This window comes from Pezoporus flaviventris, unplaced genomic scaffold (assembly GCF_033815535.1).
Source record: "Pezoporus flaviventris isolate CSIRO_AGI_PZ_B2104156 unplaced genomic scaffold, CSIRO_AGI_Pfla_v1 ptg000009l, whole genome shotgun sequence".
NCBI classification, from domain to species: Eukaryota; Metazoa; Chordata; class Aves; order Psittaciformes; family Psittacidae; genus Pezoporus; species Pezoporus flaviventris.
The window spans coordinates 3,164,439-3,189,994 of record NW_026892557.1 but is presented as its reverse complement, the minus strand read 5'-3'; the positions used below and the strand labels follow the sequence as shown (position 1 = coordinate 3,189,994).

The 25,556-nt window shown below is 42.0% G+C and overlaps 3 protein-coding genes across 5 annotated transcripts; 2 read left to right on the top strand and 1 right to left on the bottom strand.

Annotated features, from left to right (window-relative positions):
• Nucleotides 1–262: 262 nt before the first annotated feature.
• Nucleotides 263–1,653, bottom strand: B3GALT6 (beta-1,3-galactosyltransferase 6). Its single transcript, XM_061450228.1, has one exon. The coding sequence runs from the start codon at nt 1,582–1,584 to the stop codon at nt 541–543; it is 1,044 nt and encodes a 347-aa protein (XP_061306212.1). The 5' UTR covers nt 1,585–1,653; the 3' UTR covers nt 263–540.
• Nucleotides 1,654–2,808: 1,155 nt separating this feature from the next.
• On the top strand, nt 2,809–15,013 carry SDF4 (stromal cell derived factor 4). The gene is made up of 7 exons (XM_061450227.1): nt 2,809–3,075; nt 3,793–4,164; nt 9,000–9,136; nt 9,596–9,709; nt 11,842–12,000; nt 13,078–13,253; nt 14,759–15,013. The coding sequence occupies exons 2-7, from the start codon at nt 3,857–3,859 to the stop codon at nt 14,933–14,935; spliced, it is 1,071 nt and encodes a 356-aa protein (XP_061306211.1). The 5' UTR covers nt 2,809–3,075; nt 3,793–3,856; the 3' UTR covers nt 14,936–15,013.
• Nucleotides 15,014–16,261: 1,248 nt separating this feature from the next.
• Nucleotides 16,262–25,288, top strand: TNFRSF4 (TNF receptor superfamily member 4). 3 transcript variants are annotated; one of them, XM_061450230.1, is made up of 7 exons: nt 16,262–17,169; nt 21,448–21,570; nt 21,910–22,011; nt 22,437–22,503; nt 22,666–22,895; nt 23,196–23,321; nt 24,048–25,288. In XM_061450230.1, the coding sequence occupies exons 1-7, from the start codon at nt 17,154–17,156 to the stop codon at nt 24,116–24,118; spliced, it is 735 nt and encodes a 244-aa protein (XP_061306214.1). In that variant the 5' UTR covers nt 16,262–17,153; the 3' UTR covers nt 24,119–25,288. The 3 variants fall into 3 exon arrangements, with proteins under 3 accessions (XP_061306214.1, XP_061306213.1, XP_061306215.1); XM_061450229.1 differs by lacking the exon at nt 16,262–17,169 and adding an exon at nt 18,471–19,536; XM_061450231.1 differs by lacking the exon at nt 16,262–17,169 and adding an exon at nt 18,472–19,116.
• The last annotated feature ends 268 nt before the right edge of the window (nt 25,289–25,556 follow it).

Below are 25,556 nucleotides of genomic sequence, written 5' to 3'. Positions count from 1 at the left end.
CCCCTAACACAAATATCCTCCATAAAACTGTTCCCTTCACTTGACTGCTTGTGTCAATAACCAGCCACCTGCTCCCACTGGCATTAGCAGCTGATTTGCAGCCCCACTAGAACCTTCAAACCTTGCCAAGCTGCCACTTTTCCTTGCCAAGAAATAAACAGCAGATGCTAGTTTGATAATCTTATAGCCAGCAAAAAGGCCAGTCATGCTCTTTAACAAATAAATTTTCCAGCGACTTTTCATTGAAGTTATTCCCCCCCCCCCAAACTTTCTGTACTATCCAAATTTTGCAACCTGTTACTTGCCTTCAATCCTGTCATCTGAGCCTTTCCATGCTTTTTGTCATCTATTTCTTTTTTTCTTTTAAGCATCTCTGCATCATCCCACATCAGTAGCTCTTAGGAGTTTCAGGGTTTCATTGATTGTGACATAATGAAACGTGCAAAATCTTTAGAGTAATCTTTAAGCCCTAGTTACTGGGATTCTCCCCAACAGTAACCAAGAGTCCACCACCATTCTGCCTTCTCCTTCCTCAGCCTTTCAAGGGATGCCATCCTTCCTTTGGCAACACTGTGAAGGAGGCACTCCCCAGTCATACATGTAGGAAAGCCTGAGCTTAACCTCCTCCTTACAGAGCTTTCCTTCTTTAGCCAGGGTCTGGTGCTTTTCCAGCATGTCCTCAATGCTTTGCTTATGAGTTACTATATACTTATTGTTGCAACCTCGTGACTTATACTCAGTGTCAAAGCGAGGGTCGTGCACTCTCTTCACGTCAATGGGAGCCAGCCACACGCCCAGGGAGACATCTTCACTCTGCCACATGTTCAGGTAGTCCCTACTAATACGCAAATAGTGCACCAGATCGGCAGAAATCACGTAACCACCACCCAGAGCATAGGGTAGGTAGTAGTCACAGAGCACCCAGGCACTCTCCTTCCATTTGCCACCAGATTTCACTCGACCGCGGCCGGAAAAGAAGCCCCAGTAGAGACGACGTGGCTCCTTGGCTCTCAGCTCTTCCACGAGCACATCCAAGCGGACAAAGGTATCGTCATCGGCCTTTAGGGCAAACTGAAAGTCCAGGTGCAGATCCAGCCACACATACGTGGCCAGGACTTTAGCAGTCAGGTTCTCGTAGGAATCCCGCAGCTCCGGCAGGAGGAGGAGGTCTCTGTGCCGGCTCTGCTCCAGCTCCAGGCTACGGAGCTCCTCTGCCCCGAGCCCCGCTGTGCCGATGACGAAGCGGCTCCAGACATCATCGTGAGGTGGGCGCCCTGTGCCCGAGAGCCACGTGCTTCGGATGATGCTGCGCCGCTCGCTGTACTTGGGGCCACTGGTGATGAGCACGGCCACGAAGGCGGTCTCCTGAGGGGAGGGCGGCGGGGCTGCGGGGGGGTGCGGTCCCCGGGCACCCCGCGGAGGCAGGGCGGCGGGCTGGTTGTGCGGGAGCCCGCGGGGGGCTGCCAGAGGACGGAGGCCCTCGGAGGTGCACTTGGCCAGGTAGAGCAGGACCACGGCGAAGAGCGAGAGCCCACCTAGGCCCAGGGCCGTCTTGTGGCGGCACAGCAGCCGCAGCGGCTTCATGGCCGCGGGACCTCGACCTCCCTTCCAGGCCCCTTCACCAAGGTTTAGGCGGGAACGGCAGAAGGCCGAGCCGCGTACGGCCGCCGAGAGGGGACAAGCTTCCTGCGGGAAGCCTCACCGCGCTTCGCCGTGCCTCAGAGGTGGTTTCATGCCTCCGGCCTGCTTCTCCTCGGGAAAGCGCCGGGACAGGACCAGTTCGGCTCCCGCGTACCTGCTGGGCCTCCCGCCGGGACTCGCTGTGTGCAGCCGCCGCTGCCGCTCCGCTCGCCGCTGGCCTGGTACGGGAAGGAGCAGGAGGCGTGGCCGCGCCCCGCACCACCTGACCGTAGACAGCGGCGCCTTGCGGCGGCCATCTTGGAGCAGGGCATGTGAAGCCAAGGCGGTGCCATTGTGGCTCCGGGCGCGCTGTGGAAGGCAGGGGAGCAAAGGTGGTTACCCTGTGGTGCGTGGCGGTTGCTCGTCCTTGTGGCACAGTTAGCACGTAGTCTTGTGAAAGGAGTTGCGTGTTAGGTAACGTCCTGATTCCATAAGGACTGCCAATACCGCATTATGTAGAGAAAACAGTAATTTAAGGGCTCCCAAGGAAAATAGGTGGGAAATAAGCGCAAAGCTGGAGATGGACGTATGGCCAGGGAAAAGCGTCCTGACAGGGAATTATAACGCCTGGAGTTCTGCTTTATTGTTAACTGAGGTAAAAAGGAGCACGGTTTGCTGAGGTAGCTTTGGAGAGGCTGTCTTCAGCACTGGAGCAGGTCCAGAGAAGGGCAACAAAGCTGGTGAAGGGCCTGGAGCACAACGATGAGGAGCGGCTGAGGGAATTGGGGAGTTTAGGCTGGAGAAGGCTCAGGAAGGATCTTACTGCTTTCCCCAACTGCCTGAAAGGAGGTTGTAGTGACGTGAGGTTGGTCTTTTCTCTCCAGTAACAAGTAATAGACGAGAAAAAATGGCTTCAAGCTGCACCAGGGGAGGTTTAGATGGAGCTGAGGAACAGTTCCTTCCCCAAAGGGTGCTCAGGGAGTCACTGACCCTCAAGTGTTCACACACTGTGTAGACGAGGTCCTCAGTGCCATGGGTTAGCGGTGGCCTTGGCAGTGCTGCAAACGGTTGGGCTTGATGATCTCCAAGGTCTTTTCCAACCCATTTGGTTCCATGTGAGGAAGGACGTTCAGCTCTTCAGCACTGAGCGAGTTCTGCCCGCTCTCCTCACCGGGCCCGCCGTGAAGGAAAATGGCGGCTGCCTCACCTCAGGGCGCTTTCTGCCCTGCTCCAAGATGGCCGCTGGCCGCCCCTCACGCACGCGCGGCGTCCTGACGCAGTTCCCGCGCAGCGCCCTCGCCCCCCTCCCGCTCCCTCAGGCCGTGCTCGTCGGGCGGGAGCGGGCTCGGGGTCGTTCCGAGCGGAGCCGCCGGGGCAGCGAGGCCGGGCCCGTTCCGTCTCGCTTCTCGGAGGCTGCTTCCCCCTCCTGCAGGAAAAGGGCACCCGGAGCTCTCGGTGAGTGCGTGCCAGGCTCCCCTTCTCCATCCGTGGCTCCTGCCCGCTGGCCGGGTGGGTTTTCCCTGTCCCGGGGCTGAGACTCGCGGCTGTGGGGGGTTTGTGCTCCTCAGCGCTCTAACGGGGTCCTGTGTGTGTGTGCGAACTCCTCTGTGGCAGAGGGTTTCAGACGCCGGCAGGCAGGGCATGACAGGTCCGCCCCTTTGGTTGCTTTTTCCTGCCGGCTGTTTCCTGCGTGTTTCCAGCTCCCCTTCCTGTGGTGGCTTTTATAACCCTGTGTCTCTCAGACTTTCCAAATTCATGGAATGTTTTGTGTTGGGAGAGAGCTTAAAGCTCATCCAGTTCCAACCCCCTGCCACCTTCCACTAGAGCAGTTTGCTCCAAGCCCCTGTGTCCAACCTGGCCTTGAACAGGGAAGAATTCCTTCCTAATGTTTAATCCACATCTCCCCTCTATCAGTTTAAAGCCCACTTGGCCAATCCCTACAGGCCCTTGTCAAAAGTCCCCCTCCATCTTTCCTGTAGTCCTCTGACAGAGGTTACAGTTGTCCAGGCTGAAAACAAGCACAGTTAATCACTTGTTGCATATTTATTATTTAACAGGCTTTTTAATTCTTTCATAGGAAATGTGTGTATAGATTCTGGATTTTAGAAGTTTTATTAATGATATAATGTTCTGGAGTTGAATTTGTCTCTGCTTTTTCCTTTTTGTTTTTAGATCATTTAATCCATTCACAGAGATTTAAGCAGCCAGTACTTTGAATTAAAAGGAAAAAAAAAAAATGATGTCAAGACAGGCCTTTCTCTGCAGTTTGGGATCTCTGTATTTGTCCCTTCTGTTTGTATTTCTCCTCATGGATGTTTATGCAAGGCCTGCAAATAATTCAGCCCTCAAAGAAAAGCCCGCTGACAGTAAAGATGAGAATGAGATCTTGCCCCCAGATCACTTGAACGGGGTCAAAATGGAGATGGATGGACACCTTAACAAGGAATTTCATCAAGAAGTTTTCCTAGGAAAAGAGATGGAAGAGTTTGAGGAAGACTCAGAACCCAGAAGAAATAGGAAGAAGCTCATGGTCATCTTTTCCAAGTAAGTTTATGTACGTTGCCACGAGCAGTGCAGCCTCTCTCTGATTTCAAGTAAAATTTGCAAGTTTTTCTGTAGTGCTCAAAACCTGTGATGATGAGGGGGAAAGCAGAATACTGTAAGCACTGTGTTCTTGTTACTAAGGTATTACCGTATCTGTGTAAACCGTCCTCAGGAGTGAGAATGGAATGGTATGATAAAACATACTGATATACGGGTGAGAGTGTGGTAAATAAACTTAACAGTTACTTTCTGTTCATAAAACTTCCTAGTAGATGCTGAGTGTCTAAAGTGTCAGTGTTTGAATGAAGTACATGAAGGGTAAAAATACTTGTGCCTAACTGCATATACCAAGAATGTGGAAATCCATGTGACAGTTTTCTGTATGAAGCGTTGTTAACATTTAATTCTTTAGAATTTAGAAAAGAGAATGAAGCATGAGAATAGAAAGATTAGTTTTTTCTTTTTGTAGCCTTTTCAAAGCCTGTGTCCATATCTTGGTGTAAAAATACTGAATTCTAGACATTCAAGCATTTTTTCTTTTTTAAAGCGTTTCTTGTGCTAGGTAAGGTTTGTGTGAGCTGATGAACTGTCAGGTGCTTGGAGGTCACTTAAAGTAATGGAATTGGAAATCGAAGTCAGTGCATATTTTAGGCAATAGGTGGCAGAATTTGCTTTGTTTGCCTTTTTGCAATGGAGGATTAATTTTATTAGAACAGTTTCGATTACATCGGTGCTTTTAATGCTCATGATGGTGTGGGGATGCACTTGAATGCAAACTTTTCATTAACAGGGAAAAAATATCAGTTATAACATTGGTGTTCTCCTGAATAAAGTTGGTAAATCAAACAGGCAAACCAGAGTGCCTTTCTCATATAGAGCAGAATCCTTTATTACTGTGTCTGCGCTTCTGACCACTCACTTCATTGGTAGGATATATCCAAAAATTAAGATTGTGCTCAAAAGATTTCATTTTCTTTATTGCTGTATGTTTATTGGAAACACTTAACGGGTGGTTAGTGATTGTCATTCACAAATTGCAAACTCCATTTCTGCCTCTTTGTGATGAAAGAGTCTTAAGCAGCTTAAAAGCAGTTGGATTCAAGATCAACTTCACTCGGATATAATTACATTCCATCAGATGATCAGATTAGAAATGTAGAAGAGCACTCTGAGGAATTCACTTGCTTTCTAGACACACTCTTAAAGGCTGAAAAGAGAAATAGTATGAACGTCTGTGGAAAACTAGTAAGTCTAAATTTGTCTTCACTGATATAGTTTAAATCAGCCTGGAATCTGTGGGTTCTCTATTGTGTTACTGTATGGTGTAGTTTGGCTTGTGAAGGTGGGTGTTGATAGCAGGGGAGGTGGAAGGATATTGAAAGCAATCAGGTGTGTTTATGGTAATGCTGATTTTGCTAAATCAATGGCATTGGGTACTAGGCTTCAGTTTGGTGCTTCTGAGGGTCACAACTTGTAAATTAAATTGCATGTACTGAACAAAACTGATGAAGTGAAGAAGTCTGTAATGTGTGTACTTTCTGACAGAGTGTGTTTGTGGTGATGGAGTTACCTCTGTGAGTCTGAAAGTTGCATAGCCTTCTATCAGTTGCATTTTGCTGATGTTTTCAGCTATTGGGTAGCTGTCCTAGTGGCGATTTAAAAATGGAAAGCTTTGTGTTAGCCAAGTGCCTTACCCTGATGGTCGTTCATCAGGACGCAGGCTTAAATAGCCTTCCGCTTGCTCCTGTGGTGTACAGAGGCTTTTTGGTTTTCATTCCCCTTGTTTAAAAGTCATAAACTTAGTCTTTCCTAAAGCAGAACTCCTGAATCCCCCAGTGCTTGTAAGTGTAGCTCTGATAGACTCCACAGCTGGGACTCTTTGTCTTTGGACTACAAGGGGAGAGTGGTTTGGGTAATATCCATGCCCCCTTTCTTAATTTCAGTTTGCCTTGTAGTCTGCCACAGCATTTATTTCTACTGGTATGCATTCTGTCTGTGGTGGGAAGGTGCTGGTAATGACAGCCAATGTTGGACAATAGCAGGTAGAATAAAGAATGAAGTGACATTTTAAGTATTCCCGTTTTAATATCTTTGGTTTAGATTAGATTTGTGTTAATCAGTTAAAAACCTGTTTATGCTTTATGCCATTGGAAGCTTTTAAGTGACGGGTGCATCCTGATTTGTGTTTTTCCTAACCCACACATTTAAATGTACATCCAATGCATTTTGCAACCTACCATCTAAAGTAGAGCTTTGCTTTGTTTTCTGTTCTTAAAAAAATCCTGGATCTGTGTTTCATTATTTGGATGAAACAAACCAATTCTAAAGTGATACACATTAGATACTCAAGGAAATAGTTATCGTTAGTCCTCTGGGTAAGAACACTGCCTTCCTGCTCCCCCCAGTATGTTGTAAATTGGCAAGATACCCTTGCTTGGATTCCTCTTGTTTTCTTGATCTTAAATTCTTTCTTGCCAGTACTTGTTCTTTGGCCTTTTTTTTTTAAGGAGCATGTTAGAAGGTACCACTCTTTACTCGCATCCTTTGTGTGCTCAGGCCTGTCTGCCTTAGAAAACTGATTGCCCATCTCAGTGTTAAAATCGATTTTCCATGACTTCCCAGTATGAGATTGTTCAGCCACGTGTAATTATCTAAGCTTGCCATTACTAGTGGAAACGTTTTCAGTAGCCTGTTCTGTATGAGATGGTTACCTGAGGAAGCATGGCCAGTCTTTTGTTTTTATTGCCTTAGGTGGTAACCTCGCAGCAGGACCACATCTGCTATTTCATACAGTCATTTATGACTCTTGGAAGCAGAAGTGCTGTTTATGGCCAGCAGAAGGATTTCAGCTCCCCTTGTACAGTGAATGTCTTTTAGTTCATGAAAATCTGAGTCACTGGAGACTTCTTGTGCTCTCTGGTAGCAGAACAGAGGTATACTTTCATGACCTACAAGAGCAATAAATGGGATGTTTCTTACCTTTGTCCCCAGTTACAATGTCATTTATATGGAAAGTACAGTTAGAGACTAGTGAGTTTGATAGCTTTGATCTAAGGAAACTAGGATGTTAAATGTTGAGGGAGAAATGCTTTGTTTTCTCTGCTCATTTTTGACGGTACCTGTTCCATATCACGCTCCACATTTATTCACGTGCACGTGCAGGGTGGTGGGAGTGGAGTGTGGCCATTTTACTGGTCTTGTCATACTGAAAAGTTACTAATAATGAACGTGCTCGTATGTGTGAGGAAAGATGTGATACAATATTTAAACCCACTCTTTCTGTATTTATTCTTAGAGCTAAGTATTGTAGAAGATTAGAGTTATTTGGCTTAAGCTTTTAACATTTAGTTGACATTTAAAAGGAAATCACATTTAATAACTTGAATTTCAATGATAACACTTAAGTACTGCTAAGACAGCAACACAAACAGATAAAAAAGCCAAAGTTAAGCTGTTTTTTTGTGTGTGTTTGTCTTTTTTTTTTTTCCCCTCTTCTTTTGTGTGTGTGTTTATGGTGGTTTGTTGTTCTTATTGAACAAGAGTGTTTTTGGTGTGCTCTAAATAGAATCTTGCCTCCTAAGTGTTAGTGATGGCTTTTTGATTTTAAATAATGTATTGTTTCAGAATAAATACTTAATGATATCCTCAGAAAAAACAAACCTTTGAAGTGGCATGTTATGGTTTTGTGTTTGGTCTTCAACTGTAATTTGTGTATTATTGCATTTTAATGAAATACCCATTAATGGAATTGCTGGTGTGGCAGTGCATCTGAGTACAATAAAGCAGTATTGGTAGTCCATCAAGGAATAAAATGGGTTGTCAGATTGGATGTTTACTGATAATTTAGCTGCGTTTCACCTAAATCCACTGTGCAGGCTGGAAGGGCTTATTCTCACTTGTCTGTATGGACAGGTGAGGGTCCAAGCGGTAGGTGACAAAGCGCATGGGAAGCTGCAGATCCAACGTTTTATGTGGGTGGACCAGTGCATGGGTAACTCGAGTTAGCTCAGGAGTTGACAGTCGTGGTCGGACACTTCCTGATTGCCTAAGCAGCCTTTTTTTTCCTACCAGATTTGGATACCCCACATGCCCTTGGTCATCGTGCTTGTAGTATTCGTGGTTAAAGCCCTTCCCAAATCTTCGCTTGCAAAGCCAAGCGGTCAGTCGGGTAGAAAAAGTTTAGTTCTGTAGCTCAAAGTATTAAACAGTTTGGAAGTCCTTGCTCTATATTTTCATAGAATCACAGAATACCAGGTTGGGAGGGACCTTAAGGATTGCCTGGTCCATCCTTTCTTGGCAGAAGTACCATTTTGCTTGTTTTTAATGGTTGTGGCAGTTGACACCTAGGCAGGCACAGGGAGGCAGCTCTTGGAAGATAAAGGTAAAAAGGACTTAGAAAGATAAATTGAGGTAATGTTAGAGAAGAAATTTTTCAGTCATGACAGTCTGCAGCAGCTGGCAGTTGGCAGTTCTGAACTAATATGAAATAAACTAATTTGGTGTATTTCTGGTTTCCTGTACTTCAGAAATTTACTGAAAAACCTAATATTGAAATGAGTTAACTTACACCAAAGTGAAGTATGGCTGAATGCTTTTCACTGGGTAGTAACCTAGGTGTTGTAATGACTTAAGTTTAATTACGAAATAAAGGACTAACTTGCTACTTGTACATTCTTTGAAATATAAACACCTTCTCAGAGAGGGTTATAAATACTCTTTTCTATAGCAACCTATATTACTGTTGAATAAAGTATATAAGTTACAATCTAAAAATACATTACATCTTTGTCCCCGTCAGTCTCCAAATCTAATTCTTGTTTGCTGTTCATCTGCAGGGTGGATATAAATAATGATAAAAAGATAGGTGCCAAAGAGATGCAGCGCTGGATCATGGAAAAGACAGATGAACACTTCCAGGAAGCTGTGGAAGAGAATAAAATGCACTTCCGAGCTGTGGACCCTGATGGTGATGGTAAGATGAATGATTTCCTCCATCTCCTGATGATGTCTTCAGTCTCTTGCCAGTAGCCAAACCTGCTCTTCAAATGTGCTGTGACAAAATGCAAGTTCTTTTGGTCTGCATGTAATCATGAGATTTGATCCCTACACAAGACAATAAAGCAAAGAAGTAACGTGCTCCAGTCAGAGTGGTAGTTCTGTATTGTCTGTTGTGTTATTTCACTTGTGGTCATAGGAAATTATGGCTCTGCCAGGGATGGGGTAAGGATGGTGACAAAAATGGCTTATTTTCACAAGGCCTGTGTGGCCTAAAACATAAATTAGGTGATAATTTTCATATTGCCATTCATAAAGCTTAATGTGATGGTTATAGAGGTGAGCCAAAAGAATTTAGCACCTACTATTTTAAGTGATAAGAAAGTTTGTTGTTAAGCATGTGATACCGTGTCTGAGATATGGCTCTTTCTTACAGGCCATGTGTCCTGGGATGAATATAAAATTAAATTTTTGGCAAGCAAAGGCTTTAATGAAAAAGAGATTGCAGAGAAGATCAAAAATAATGAAGAGTTGAAAATAGATGAAGAAAGTAAGTGCAGAGCGTTGGTGTATGTTTTTCTTTTACATTCCTAAAACCTGAGTGTCAAAACTGTTCTTAAAATGAGATTAATGTTTCGTTATTCTGCTTCTTCACAAATACAGACTGTGTAAATCATTACACAGAAACACTAGATTTCTTTCTAACTCAAATCTACCTTAACACTAAAAAAAAATTAATTGCTTAATTGTTACTGCCTGTTTGAATAATTCTCAGGTAGTTACATTTAAGAGTCTGCCAAAATTTGTCAGACCTGTGTTGTCTGTGAACCTTTACATTGTTAATTGAGGAGCTAGGACCCTTCTTGCTCCAAACGAAAGGGACCTGCTATAAAGAATTCTGTTCTAAAATTGAGAAGGGGTGCATGTGCTACCAGTGTTACGTTTAAATAGGTGCGGGCTTAGGCACTGCAGAGCATACTGGAATAGCAGAAGGTTGCCTAGCAGTTATTTCATCTGAGTTTTCTTTATAGAGAATGATTTTTTAGGTTAGTGAGATTGTTTCTTCCTTATTACTTCTGAAACTTTCGATTGAATCTGGCTTGTTATAAACTTGGCAACAAGAAAGTAATCTCTCTGCCTCGCCATCTAAAAGGGTTTTTAAACTTACTGTTAAGTAAAGCACGCAACCTTAGCCTTTCCTTGCAGGAATTAGTCATTTTAAAGTGGGTTATGTTGTTATATTTTCCATTTATCAAAAAGCAACTAAAATGCAAATGGGCCTTTGAGTTTTCTGGCAGGGAAAACACCTGTGCAGCGTATTCTATGGCAGTGTGGTTAACTGCAGTTTACAGGAATGCTCATCAGATTAAAGATTTGCTGAATAAGGGAAATGGGTACATAATCTTCTTTCTACCTAGGTAGCAAGCATTGTTTGGGAAAGTCACATTAGTTGTCTACTGCTTGCTGAGGAGGATAGGCACAACTTGTTTTCATGCTATAATGCAATGTAAAGGTACTTTTGTTTTGGCCCGTATAATAAAAAAGAACAACTTGTGGATCTTAAGGTATGTTCTGAGTCCTGCACAGAAGCATGCTGCAGTTTGGGTGCCAGGGCAAAACTAGGGACACAACTTCATTTAACTTAGGGTTAAATAAAGGTTTCAGTGATGACTGACAGTTGAGTTTCGTTTAAGGCCGAGTAGGAAAGGTAGGCAAAAGGGAGACTGACTTGTGACTTCTAACAGTTGGGGTTGGCTACACTGGAAGACCATAAGCAAGTGATTTGTTTATTCTGTGGTTACTTATGTCCTTGGCGTAACTAAAACTTGCCTTTTACAAGCTTGCCCTAAGATTCATATTCAGTCTCTGAAGGTTTTCTTCACTCTTCACAACAAAACATTCACTGAAGACTTAACTCTTCATTGCAACTGTATTATTGCAATTAGTAGTGTAAACTCAGCAACCAAGAGCATGCAGGAGCTATTTAAGATAGTTTATTAAAGTAATAAAAAAAGTTTGTATGAAGACTGTAGTCTTTCAGAGTGTTTTTAAGACTTGCGAGCAGCAATTGCTTCAGCTTTGTGTTTGTTAGTGTAGTTTGCAGATACGCAGCGTGTGTTACAGGCAGTATTTTTTCCACTGTGTCATTTAGAAAATGCCTACACCAGAAAAAGAATACCCTGCACACAGGTGTTTTTTCCCTGTTTAGTTATGTTCGGGACCATTAAGTACACATAATGTAGAAAAAATGTAGAAAAAAAAGATGTTTTGTTCAGAAGAAAGGTACTAAGGTACTACTGGTATTCAGGCAGGCAAAAGTTTTCTGTTGGTAATGGGCTTCAAAATATGAAATTAAGAATGGAGAGCAAGTTGGATTATTCATACCTCCTACCAGAACCAGCTAACAGTGCTGGTAGGATGATACTTTTCACTTGATATGCTGAGGTTTGATACTGGTGTAGTTAAATCTTTGCTTTCATCCCTAATTTCAGTTTGGTTATTTGGTTAAAGGACCTTTGCTAGCACAAACTAGACTAAACTAATTGCATTTTGTTTTCCTGCTTTCCCTGGGTGTTGAGCTGGTCATCCTTGCTTAAACAATTCAGTGTCAGAGGAAGTTATATTTGAAGAACTTTAAGTAGATTGAACATGATAGCTTTAATCTTCTTCTTACATTTCTAGCACAGGAAGTTCTAGATAACCTGAAGGATCGGTGGTACCAAGCTGACAACCCACCTCCTGATCTGATGTTGAATGAAGAAGAGTTCTTGTCATTTCTCCATCCAGAGCATAGTAGGGGGATGCTGAAGTTCATGGTGAAAGAAATCATCCGAGATTTGGGTATGCCAACTCTCTTTCTTGAGAGTTGTTTAATTGCAAACCATTTTATTGGGTAGGTGTTAGGTCATTGCACTGTCATGGGTCTATCTGAAATTTTGGCATATCTTAATTGCTCTGTTCTACATGCTTTGTAATGTGGTCAGTAAGAAAAACAAACTGTTAATGCTGTCATCTCTGGAGATGTCCGTGCCTCTCTCAAGACTAGTCTCTGGATGTTAAAGAACAGCACAATATTTATTGTATATTAGAAAGATACACTGAATACTTCTACAAAGAAGTTCAGCTGATGCTGCATCACTCTGAAGTGCTTCTGCACTGGAGGGTCACTGTAGCAACAGTAGAAAAGGTTTTGTAAGTAGTAACATACTGTAAAATACATTCATGTGAGTGCTCCATGAGGAGGGCAGTTATAGTTTCATATTTCCCCAGCCCAGCAACTGAGCAAGAATTGGGATGTACAGTCCTGAATGTGGAAAGTAATGGTTGAAGTTCCTAAGAAAATAGTATTTTTTTTCTTAAATTCATAAGTATTGGCACTTTTTTTTCCTATTGAGTCACTAGTGATGCTTATTTAAACGGTTAGAACACCTGGAGTAAAGAGAAAGAGAGCTATGACTTTGCTAGTTGTTAGCTTCAAAAATATGAAGACTTTCCAGTGATACTTATGTGAAGCACACAGCCAAACCAACTCCAGTACAGTCATTTGTGAGGGGTAATTTATGTGAATGTTAACACGAGGGGAGACTGGATACAGCTGCAAGAAATGTCTGTTGCGTGGATTGTAGATTAAAAAAGAAAAAGGCTTAACTTGCCGCCTGGTGTGTCCTTCAGATCCAGAAAGCCTCTTATTGATTCGTCTGTTCCTATGTTTTTTAGCCTTCTAAAACATTGTATGTATGCCATAACGCAGAGAAGTTTTGGCTATCCAAAGCTATAAATGGAAACTATTCTCTGCTACAGTCAGGGTTGTGGACTGCTGGAACCAGGCAGACTGTACCAGTGACATCTCAGACAGGAAGGAATTTCTCAGTGGGCATTCAGCAGACACTTTTCACTTCCTCTGTCCTTCTGTTGTAGATCAAGACGGAGATAAGAAACTCACCCTTTCAGAGTTCATTTCATTGCCTGTTGGTACTGTAGAGAACCAGCAAGCTCAAGATATTGATGATGACTGGGTAAAAGACAGGAGAAAGGAATTTGAGGAGGTGATTGATGCTAACCACGATGGTATTGTCACAATGGAAGAGCTGGAGGTAAGTCTTCCTCAAACAGTTCTAGTGCTTATAAAGCCAATAGCAGGATTTTAAATACAGGATTGAAACTGTTTTAGAGAGTATGACGTCCAAAAATATTTGAATTAACAGTGCAGTGTGTGTGTCTACTATGGATTATAGTATAGTTCTGTAGTGCTTGCAGATAGTGTTATACTTTTTGTTAAAGCAGAGGGGAAGTTTTTGTATCCTAACTGTTATTCACAGGTATGCTTTTAGTTTTTTTTTGTCACAGAGACACTTACATGGGTATGGAGCATATGAAAGCAAGTCACAACCTTCATCAGGTGCCCTGGGTAATGGGCAGTGAGTCATACTTTCAGCTGCAAAAGGAGTAACGGGCAACTTATGTATTAAAGAAAACAACCCCAAAATAAACCATAAAAGCCCCAATGACCAGCAAACCTTGGGGCCCAGGAGCCTAGAAAATAGCAGAGATCTCTTTTAGAGTGTTTTTCAAAACCCTTTCTTCTATTAATTCTGTCTGCAGAAGAGTCTATGAAACAACACAAAATACTTTGCACCCTGTAGTTGTGGCAGTTTTGTGGCCAATGGAAGAGGTTTGTGGTTCACTTCTGGCTTTTTTCCCTTTCTGGCTGCAGGAATATACTTTGAGTAGCAGAATTCATACTGCAGCATAGGCAGGTGAAAGGAGAACCTCTCAAATGTTCATCTTCTCCCTGAGACAGGGTGAATGTTGAAAGTCAAAAGCTCAGGATGCAAATAACGTGGGTATGAACATAGTGGTAGTATGGATAAACAGTTGTTTTGTAACATAGTCAATGTTAAAACCTTTTAATGGATAATTTTCTTCTAAAAATAGCCATTTTAGTGTGAAGTCTTTGTATACGTGTCTGCACATAGACACATGCTCTTACATATGTCACGTCTGGAAAGAACTGAAGATGATCTTAAGTCTTTTACATCATGAGCTAAAAGTGCACTGCTTGGAAACGATTTATCTGTTTCAGGTTAGGTAAAGGAGCAGAATGCTTTGTTTCTGAGACTTGACCTCAGAATGTCTGCCTGTAGGTTTAAAATGAAGCAAGACAGTTTTAAATCCAACATCATTCTAAAAACATATGTAAGAAACAAGAAAATACATCTGTATTGGTCATGCAGATCAGTAGCATGCCACTTTTTCATTTTGAATTGGCATTTCTTCACAAAACCCCACCAGATTTGATAGTTCAGTTTTCAACCAGTACGTCAAAGATATTTTTATTGTAGACTTTGACATAAGCTGTGAGAAAATCTGGATTTCTGTTAGAACAGCCAAGGGAGCAATGAATGGAAAAATAGCAAAGAGAACAGAAGCAAGCCCGTTAAAAAGCTGTGCTACCACTTTTTTCCATGACTTATGTTCACTTTGGGATGGCTTAGTTGGTCTCATAATTGCTGAAGCTTATCTAGAGCTAAGGTTCATCATTCTGATGTGTAGGAACGTTGTGCTTAGTCATTGACAATCGTTTTCTTATTTGCTTTAGGAATATATGGATCCTATGAATGAATACAATGCCCTAAATGAAGCGAAGCAAATGATAGCAGTAGCAGATGAAAATCAAAACCATCACTTAGAGCTGGAAGAGATCCTGAAATACAGCGAGTACTTCACAGGCAGCAAGCTTATGGACTATGCACGTAATGTCCATGAGGAGTTCTGATCCTGCTCGCTTTTCCAGAGCTCTGAAGCACTTTCTTGTTTTCAAAAAAATAAAACCCCAGGAAAAAAAGGAAAAGAAGTCCAACTCCCAAACAGACAAAGTTACTTTGCTGCTATCTGTGTTATATGCCTACAGTGTGTTGTCCTAGACTAAAACATAGTCCGTCCGTACATAAGATCTACAGCACTGTTGCCTTCGGTATGAGGGAAGAAAATGACCGTAAATGATGGGGCGGGTCCTGGACTACATGAGTTCACCCTGGTTTGTACAGTTAATCCCGCTGAAGTTTCAGCTGCTTTTGGTTAATCATGTTTGGTGGAGGCTTAACTATTTAACTCTTCTTGTTGCCCTCATAGCTGCTGATCCATGGAAATCACAAATAACACTGAGAGATGCTGGCTTTCGTAAAGGCAGTTGTGGTTCACATACATGTGTTTTGGCCCTGTGAGAGTATCCATGTGTAGACTGATTTGCTAGGATTTTTCTCAGTGTGTCTCAACCTACTTGTGTATTGTTGAGGATTTAATACTTTTTAATAAGTTCTCTCTCCATTGCTAAACTATTCCTAGGAGCTGTGGGGAAGAACTTACTTTAAATGTTGGAGAGAAGCTGTTCTGCTTCTGGTTGAAAAGGAAAACTGGTTTTATAGTGTGGCAGGATTTGAGTTTGTGACTGCACTGGGAATGTGGGAAAACGGCTTATGTATTTCAAAATCAGATTTCATTCTAAAATGAAGCGATGTGGAAGGTTTCTTTGTGGACTTAAAGACATTGGAGAGAGCAGTAGGATTCCCTTAGGTGTATGGTTACTACTTGACTGGAGTTCATTGTTAAACCTACTAAACTTACTTGCCTCTGTCCAAATGAATGATGCTGATGAACTTGTGTATGATGAAGCTGGCAGAAATACAGGCTTTGCTTTTGAACTGCTCCCGCCAGAGCAATGTACAGTCAGCGCTTGGGAACCTTTTTAATCTGTCTGGTTTTGGGTAGTCTCTGAAAGCATCTTGCAACACAAGGGTCATATCCACTACTGTCTAAAACAGAAAATGTATTTTTACTCTGGTTCCATCTTTACTGTAACAACCCCTCTTTTGGAAGGGTTGCCTGAAAACCAAGTGAGATGTTATATTTGATTAAATTTATTCTCTTAATATAATGTAAATATAAGTATTGCTGTCTGTTTCTGTTTCACTATTCCCTCTCTCTTTTTTTTTATTGGATTTTTTTGGTTATTTTTGTGAAGTGGCTTGTATCAGAGTCTTTTTATATACACTTCTATCTTTTTCTCATTAAATACTTTTCTCTGTGCTTTGGAAATGTTGCTGGGTTTAGGTTTGTCAGTGAATAGGAAAAACTGGAATTCTCCAGAGTACAAAATAAGACTTTTGAAAGAACTGTAAGGTTGGGTAAATGGGATAACTTCAGCTGATAAGCTCATGTTGAAATGAGCTCAGAGCATCTGCCATGTAAGTCAGACTCTGCTCCCGTCCACCCGTTACCAGCGCTCCATGTGCACTTGGTTGCAGGTTAGTGAGATTTTCGTATAGACAAACCCGTGTCTAAAAATGTGATGCTTAATACAAGTCATAGGGAGGGCTGGTTTAGACTGACTGGCAAAAGGTCTAGCTTTTGCTTTGCTGTTACTTATAAAGCCTTGGTTAAAATACGCAGTGACCTGCACTTCAAACTAAACAAAATGAAGCGCGTGAACATAGTTTTGCGAGTGTTTTGTTCACAATCTAGTCAAGACAAAGGTTTTAGCAATATCAGTTGATAATTGTATAAATGTCTGGGCTGCGTCCTTGCGTTATACTCCAGTTGTTTGTACAGTTCAGTTAGTTAGATATAATTTGAATGGACAAGTTCCATCTTGTCACACTTGCTGCTCAGAAAGCAAGTTCCAGTTTGCAGCTGAAATAGGAGGAACTTTGTCAATAGAGGCAAAGATTATGCATACACAGTCTTAATCTTCTGATAATGTGAGCATGGAACCCCTTGGGAAATACAAGGTACCACAGTATTTAGCTAGCAACTGCAAAAATACTGAAGTATGTAGTGTTGTTGCAGCTGATAAATCTGAAACTTGAGGAACAGCTGCCAACCCCCCCCCTTTTTTAGTGTATGCATGGAGTTCCGCACCTTACCGTGTTTTGTTTTTCTCTGCCAGAAATCAGGATCGCTTCTTAACTAACAGCTGTAAGGATAAAGTGGACTGCATGGTGAGATTTGGAGGTACATGAAATTTATTCCTGTCTTAGAAATTCAGACTATTCCAGGTTGTCTGTAGACTTATTTTTAAAGAACCTTCAAGTGTTTTATGTGCACTCAGTCTTTCTCAGATTCTGCTGGGTCCTTTCCCATTGGAAAACCCTTACTTGCCTGTAATCCCTAAGGAATCCAGTGGCTTTCTCTTTAAAGCCTTTTATTAAGGAGTGCTTTTGAGTTTCATGCTTTTTGCCTGTGTACATGAAGAAAGATAATCTGCCTACTCTTAATAGGACTTGGTATGTGAAGGCTATGTTCTCATGGATTCAATTTCATCTTTAAGCTTGTATAGAATAGCTAGAATAAGTATCTGTAGTAAAAAATGATACACTTGCATTAAATGAAAGCAGAAATGGGTCTTATTTCTGACCCATACCATGGTTCAAGTCACTTCTATGATGCTCCCTTCTACAACCCAAGTAGCTGCATCAAGGCTCTCTTTTGAGAGCAGCCTGTGGTGCACATGATCCCCGTGGGAATGCCAGGCAGCATTTGGGAGGGGTTAGTTTGCTTTGGTGAAAATCCAGCCAAGGAGTGTGCTAGATGTGAAATGCTATGAGATAATCACCGTGTTCTCTCCCTGTCTTATTTACTTGAATAATAGTAAATTATATCCCCCATGTAAAGGGATCTGGCAATATCAAACCTCGTAACACTTAATGATGCCATACGTAAAGGTTGAATTCTGAAGATGGATTTATTAAATGAGCATTTAATTTGTATTTAAGTATCTGTAACAAAAATATCAATGCGTCATCATGGCTGCTCTACTGTTTTGGGAGCTTTCAGTTTAAATGTGCACAAGTTTTTAACCTTACCTTTTTTGTGAACATCATGGCAGTTTGCATTTTCAGGTTCTAATTCAGTAAGTCAGTAATTATTCACTAGGTAAAGTCTGAAAGATTGCTGGGGGAGGGAGTCTGGTTGAATATTGCTGAGGGAATGATTTGAGTAATGAGGTATAAACCCACTTAAATGGCATTGAGTGTAATCTTGCAGTGGGAAGAGTGGGTCTGGCTGTGTTTAACTGCTGTTAACACAGCATCTTTGATCACTGCAGGATGTCTTGTTAACGTGGGCCTTTTCATAGAAGTTGCTCAGGTCTCTTAGAACTAGAAGACCTAAAATTCGGATCTGAGATCAATAAGATCAAATGAGTAAAATTCTAATAGTGAGCCTGGAAAGATTAAAACCCCTAGTTCCAAGTGTGATCACTACTTTCTCCATGTGCTTGTGGTAGGTGAGGGCAGGACTGCCTTGCCAGCATGCTCCTTTGCTATCCTGTTGCTGGCTTGCACAGCTGGATGGAGAATCTGCCTGGGGTTTGTATTCCAGAGTTAACATGCTTCTGTGGAACAAAATAGACATCAGAAGCAGCTGGTACGTGAATATGGCATCCTTTGCTGTCATACAGCACGCCTCTGCTGGAACATTTAATTCCATGGGAGGAAATAGCGTCTCTCTCTCCAAAAGTATCCGTTTTGGAGTTGGAGCTTCCTTTTCTTTAGCGGCAATGCAGGGTGTCTGATACAGAGTTGAAAAGGAGACTGTAAATGCTTCTTTGTAGCTTTTGCTAGCTCCTGAGGGCAGTATCAAGATGACTGACAATTTGTGATTCCACACTCTTCCTGAGAAGAGAAACAACAGAGTATTAACAATGTTGGGTTTTTATGCCGCAGTGAAAGTTACGGGTCTGCTGTTAAGAGTGAGAGCAAGGGGAGCTAATCTGTGCTTTGCCTTTTAAGGAGGAAGCCCATGTGGGCTCTGTTTCATTTTACCTGTGGCTTTCATATGTGAAGGTTTTCAGGCATTACCTCTGTATTGCTTTAATACTCCTCTTTACAGTCACATGGATCATCTCTTTAGCTCTCCTGGCATTCAAGGGCTGTGTTTAATTCTGTTCTACGTAGAGAGGTATGTACCTGGCTGAAGGCTCTCTGTTTTAAAGCTACGAATAGAAACTCTTTCCAAATGCTGTTCACCATATTGTCTTTTTTGCCTAAGTATATTTTAGTTGTGAACTGCCAAAAATAGGTAAGGGAGGGGTGGGAGTGGGAAAAAGGATGGGGGCGTGGAACACAAGCTGGGAATTTCCGAGCAACTGACATATGAACTTGTTCTGATCACCAGTGAGTTACAATCTCTTCTCCTAGAGTTTGCAGCTATCAGAATTTAGCTGGGACAATAGTATTATGGGAGCTGTAAGATTTTACTCCCGTTTTTCTACTGTTTGGTTGTTGCTGCTGGCAGTCAGTATTAGCCACTGCTTGGGATTGAAATGCAAAGAACATCAATATCCTTTTCGTGACAAATGCTGCAAGGAGTGTGCCCCTGGTAAGTGATTTTGGATGTTGCTTATACTTGCTCAATATAATAGCTATCAGTTAATAAAATACAGCTTGACGGAAATATCGTTCAGATGTAGGAAGCATAACATGGTGAAAAAGCATTTGATGAGACTTTCAATCAGTCTAGACTGACAAAGATTATTTCCATAACATACTAAATTTAGGAACCCCCTTTGGAAGAGCTACATGTTCTTTAACTTCTTTTGTGTGACTGCTTCCTTAATGTGTCAGTCTGGTGCATTTTATTGTGGGAGTATTAGCTGAGAAAAGATGTTCATGTTTTATATAAATGCTCTCAAGAGCATTTATGTTACTGTCTTTTACCTATTGCATAAAGAAGCTCAGAAATCTTGTCTAATGGAGAACTTTAGGTATTTAATTCTGTTGCTGCAGATGTTTTTGAAGCTTATCTTTTGAAGCAAAGTTTATGCTACATAAGACTTGGTGGGTTTTAAAGGAAAAAAATACGCTTGATTCATAGCAGAGATTAGGAAAGCATAACTTGACAGGAAATGTGAGCATCCTCCGTTCTTGTCGAAACTGAATGAGGCTGAATTTTGGGGTTTGCATGTTATTTCCCCACAATCTGAGTATCTCTGAAGGCAGTGCAATATTAAGAGGCACGAATGCAAAATAGCAAACCTCAAATACTCTAATAGTTGGGATTTCATTATAGAAATTACTCGGTGATGAAGAGTAACAACAGTTAACAGGTAATACTGCTTTTGGAGGACAGCCCTCTTAACGTAAGGGATTACTTGTAGTACTGTCAGTGTTGACTGTATTAAAAGAAGGGTACATGTACGTGCCTAGGGGGAGCGTAAATTGTGTCTGTTGGCAAATCTGCCGCTGTTGGGGAAACGTGTCGTCATAGGTTGTGTAGAGAATAAAGATATAGAAGTGTATTACAATATTGTAGTCATTAAAAACCTCCTGTGTTTTGCCACTGATAGTACTCACTAAAACACGGAGAAAATTAGAGTGAGCAAGAGACTTGATGCTCATTGTTACCTGCAGAATGGGGAAATGGAGAACCAAAATGAAAGGAAAGGTCTGTGAGAATAAGGATGTATTTAAGCTCAACTGTAAACCCCCAAGTAATTAAAACTGTCTGTCATTCCTGCATGGAGAGAAGCTAGTGAGATAGGAGGAACATACTTGACACCTTTTCCAAACTCCACTGGTAACTTGCTGTTTCAGTTTGGGCACGCAGACCTTGTCATCCTAGCACATTAATCTGAACCTCCGTGTAAGTACTGAGTATCATTCAGTTTGGAATTTGTTGGTGCTAGCTCTCAGAGCTCATTTCTATATGCCTCTTATGATACAGGCATACTGTCTGGAATGGTAACAAATGCCTTGCATTGTGTCTTGCTGTTCGTGAAATGGAGCTAGTAACATCTTTGATATTGTTAGGTGCCAATACAGATTAAAATACAACCACATTCTTTCATGCCTAATGGGCTTTCAGAATGTCAGCAGGAGATTCTCCAACCATTTATACTTGGCTGCTTCACTAATGAATTTTAACTGCAAACCTGAGCAGTCCATTGCCATCTTCTGTACCTGTTTGGGATCGCTTTGGGTTGAATTGCTTGATTTGTCTTGCAAGGGAATGTAGGGTCGGTCTTAAAGCCATTGTATTACATTGGAGATCAGCCATATTTCCAGCTAAAAGCCTGTCATCAGGCCCTTGTAGCCCCTTTTAGCTGCTTAATTTGCAGTGATGCAATGGGTCAAAACTTTTGCGGATTCCAGCCTATTTAAATCTGCTGAATGTTTTCAGCCAGAGTTGTAAGTGGAACTGTTAGTTTCTGGGCACTCTTCCATTCTAATGCATGAAAACAAAGAGCGTTTCCTTCAGCTAATAATCAGTGCTTCCTTGTCCTTGTTTTAGGTGAAGAAATGAGCTACCGCTGCACTTCAACAACAGACACAGTCTGTGTCCCCTGTAAAGATGAATACTTCAGTAGTAAGCACAATCTCGAGTTCTGCCATGTTTGTACAGTCTGCAACACTAGTAAGTCAGCTTATAGCGGGCCCTTGATTTTGGGTTTTGGGGAAGCAATCGGGTCTTCCTATGCTTTCTTTTCTTTGCATGCCCCTCAAAGGCTTATGATGCCGTAAAGCCTGTCACTTGAGACAGCCAAGTCCAGAACTGGGTTATCGTTTCAATAGCTGATGGTTGAGTCTTCAGAGAGAAGCAGGCTTGTACTGCCGGAAAACTGGTGTCTTCAGAATTGTTAATAAACTATTCTCTGCAGTTGTTTCTGCACACAACAGATAGACACTGAATAATTCTGTTATTTAATTCCTTAACTTCTTGTTTATCACTTGCCCTTTATTCCACTGTTGCTAGGAAAGGGGAGTGTGGAAGTGAAGAAGTGTGAGAAGACCTCTGACAGAATTTGTAAGTGTGTGGCAGGTTATATGCCAGATGCCAGAAGCAAACTGAGACATGGTAAGTTAGTGGTGTGTCAGACTCCAAACTCTTGCTCCCACTTAAGAAGGTTGTTATTTCTAATGTAAAAGCTATTGTCATTTGTCTCATTGGTATCTCCACACGAGTGTTGCAGCAGGGTGGTTGTGTGGACTGTTGCTCTGTGATTCCTGAGCTGTCAGAAATCTTAATGCTCTCTTGTTAATATCCATAATCAGTCAGTAGAGAGATCAGGAAACCTTGCCCATTGCAGACTAAAATGGACCACTAAGCATGTTATGATACTTCTGACTCAGTGGCTATAGATTTTAGAGGCTATATGGGTTTTCTTGGCTCTGGTCTAAAAGCTAGACTACTAGTATAAGCTGTTAGTGTAGTTACTGTTTAGCTGTCGTACAATTATGTTGCTAACTGACCTCAAATTCTGCCTCTTTCTTTTTTTCTAGAATGCTTACCATGTCCTGAAGGGTCTTATTCCATAGGGGGTTATGAGAAGTGTCAACCTTGGACCAAGTATGTATCACTGATCCAGTATGTTCAGAGCAACATTCTATGCTTACTTTCAGTTTACTTCTATAGCAGTTGCTGCCTAAATCATGGTGTGTAGAGAAAACCTGCATTAAAGTCATTACTACAACTGTTTGAAAATAACACTGATTTGTCTTACATCTTTAGCTGCAGCCTTCTTGGGAAAAGGACTCTTCGACCAGGGACGAAAACAGATGATGCTGTTTGCAGCAGCCAGATCCCACAGGCAACTGCCTCTCAGAGTACAACACCTGCTTTGAACCTTTCCACCACACACCACAAGAATAATACATCAACTGCAGCGTTCTCACCATCCAGACCCAGCCTGATTCCTTCCATTTGTTTGGATACAAACAGCCCCATGGCGACTAACTGGGGTAAGGAGAGGGAATGACCAAGTGTAGTCTCTCTCTTTATTACTAGAGCTTGCCAGGAATTTAATGGAAATGAAACCACACTCTTTCTCAGAAGCTATATCTGTATTTTATACAGTCTTCAGTGAGACACAGGTTTTCACGTTACTTCCCCGTCAGCTTGGCAGCTGGGATTTTGTGTAGGCTGAGTGGTTCAGGGGTACTTCGGGACATCTAGGTTCCTTTTGAATCTGGGAAGCCATGGAAACTCCCATTAGAGCCATGAATCTTTCTTAGTGTGGTGTTCTTCTGTTTTTCTTACAGGGTCTGTATCACTTATCTTTATTTGTCTGATATTGCTCATGGTGAGTGGAATGTCCATCCTCCTGTTGATTATCCAAGCAGCCAAAAAGGAGACCAAGAGGAGGCCCCATAGAAACAACCATAATGGTGAGTTTCTTTTTATATGGAAAAATGTATAGGAGAGAATAGTCAGGGCCCCTTGTTTGAACTTTACTAATTGTTTCAGTCACAATGAAGCCTACTTTGCCAGGTAGCACAGTGACATCCAACAGTAGTTGATCCTCTATGTAGTCCTTATGCGCTGAATGTCAGTTGTTTCAATTCAATGTTTCAGTTCTTATAGAGCATGGATTCCCTTGCTCGTCGTCATGCAGAAGGATTCTCTCTCTGTTTTTAGCTCTTCCCAGCTTTCTAAGCTAGCCCTTAGTCCCTGCAAAAATGGTGTAATGATTTTGTGCAGGAAATTCTATTCAGTACAGAGAAGATCCAGAATCAACAGACTTTAGAAGAGTGTATTGTGAAATCTTTTGCCGACATAGAAGTGAACAGCCTTAAAGTATCTCCTGCAAACAGAAGAAAGGTTTGACTGAGAAGAGCTGACCTCTGTATTCAGAATCAAGCAGTAGTTTAGCTCTTGAGTCAGCCCACAGCTGCCTCATGTTCCATTCATAGAGTAATGGTAAAGTGTATTTTCACTGTTCCTGACACTTGATGTTTCCTAGCCCTGACTGGAAAGACAGGCGCTGACCCAAATGTCATCTGTAGGTGCCTCACCATCCATGAAACTAGGAAAGTCCCTGGCTTCTCTTTCCCTGCTCTTTCTGCTCTGTACACTTATTTATTGTATCTTATGTTTTATTACCTGTCTTTCAGAAGAAAACAGCTGCCGACTTCCTATCCAGGAAGAACAAATTGACTTCAATTCTAGTCTCATCAAAAACTGACTCCACGTTCTGTTACCGTTTCCTGTGTTTCTGAGCTAATGGATTGTAGTAACACATGATGTGTCAGTGTTCTGTGGCTGGATGTGGAGGGGATGTCCTGTTTAGTTGTACTTTAGTTCCTCTGGGGCTCGTTGAGTGCCCGTTTGGTGTTAGGAGCCATGGGAGTAGCTGTTCTTGGTGGAATGATGTGATTCTTTCTCTTGAGCAGATCCTGTGCACAGCATCCCTGTTGCCAGGACTGAGTGGCTATAGTCCTCTGTGCGTTTCTAGCCAGTTCTGTATATAAGGATAGGGAATTGTCTTGGAATTGAATAAAGTATTGAGGAAGCTGTAAGAGCTGATCCTTGAGCAGACACAAAACAGGGAAAGCCAAAGACCTGCCTTATAACTGAACTTGTATCTTGTCTTACAGCTCTGAGATGCTTAAGCAGAGCCTTCCTCTCTTTTCTCAGTACAGGTATCTGCAGTGTTTCAGTTTGGTTCCCAAATGAACTTTCCTTACATTAGGTGAAGAATCTCCCCTGATGAACCTAGCCAGCTTCCTTTTTGCTTCCATTTCTTCAGGTTATTTCTTCTTGGTCTAGTGGAGTAGCACCACAATCCTGGTGCTAGCTGTTGAGTGACTATCGAGAGATGGCTGCTCAATGCCACTTCTTTCTTCCCTGCATTTCTTCAAACACCCACTGAGAAAATGTCATGTTAACATATTGAGCAGCATCCCTGCTGTCCTCCCAACAAATGGAATTACTCATGATCACCAAGTATATCCAGATCTCCAAGTGTTTGGAAATCTCCATGGAAATCTTCATGTGTGTATAAAGTAGAATATGTGGATCGCCAGAAGGCAAAGGGAATGGTAATTTTTGATGAGAACATTAGTAGTGGAAACTTGTTCAAAATAGGAGGAAAGGCAGAGTACTCATTGAATACAGGTATTTTATATACACGGGACCAAAGCATATGCCAAAATATGCAGCAGAAAATGTATTCAAGAATACAACTGGTGTCTACAAACATGTTGTTAAACATATGTATTCTTATATGTTATACATATGGTATACTTAGCAATGATTTCCTATTTTGAAGTGCATATACAATGTATATAAACATTTGTATTATATACAAAGTGTGATAGTGACTTCTTGAAATAAATGGTAGTACCAGCTAGAAGTGCGTGTTTGTGTATGATTGGAGAGTACAAATGAGCAACAAGTTACTACGCTGTGTATAATTCTGGTGTGTGCAAGTCAGTCCAGTGGCTTAGCAGGGTTTGAGTTCCACGCTGCCTTTAGAATGCTGTATGTAGTGGTTTCCTCTGTAATCTGGCCAGGCGGCAGAGCTGAATGTTGCTGGGATGATCAAGATGATAATGCTCAGCCCCTTCGTAACGCAGAGTCCCTGTGGTGAATGTAGAGATCTTCGAAAGCGTGCTGTGTCC

Coding starts and splice junctions, on each gene's coding strand:
- B3GALT6 (XM_061450228.1), bottom strand. CDS start 1,584: ATGAAGCCGCTGCGGCTGCTGTGCCGCCACAAGACGGCCCTGGGCCTA.
- SDF4 (XM_061450227.1), top strand. CDS start 3,857: ATGATGTCAAGACAGGCCTTTCTCTGCAGTTTGGGATCTCTGTATTTG. Junction 9,710..11,841: donor GTTGAAAATAGATGAAGAAA/GTAAGTGCAGAG, acceptor TTACATTTCTAG/CACAGGAAGTTCTAGATAAC. Junction 13,254..14,758: donor TCACAATGGAAGAGCTGGAG/GTAAGTCTTCCT, acceptor TATTTGCTTTAG/GAATATATGGATCCTATGAA.
- TNFRSF4 (XM_061450229.1), top strand. CDS start 19,395: ATGGGAGCTGTAAGATTTTACTCCCGTTTTTCTACTGTTTGGTTGTTG. Junction 21,571..21,909: donor TTGTACAGTCTGCAACACTA/GTAAGTCAGCTT, acceptor CACTGTTGCTAG/GAAAGGGGAGTGTGGAAGTG. Junction 22,896..23,195: donor CCCCATGGCGACTAACTGGG/GTAAGGAGAGGG, acceptor TTTTTCTTACAG/GGTCTGTATCACTTATCTTT.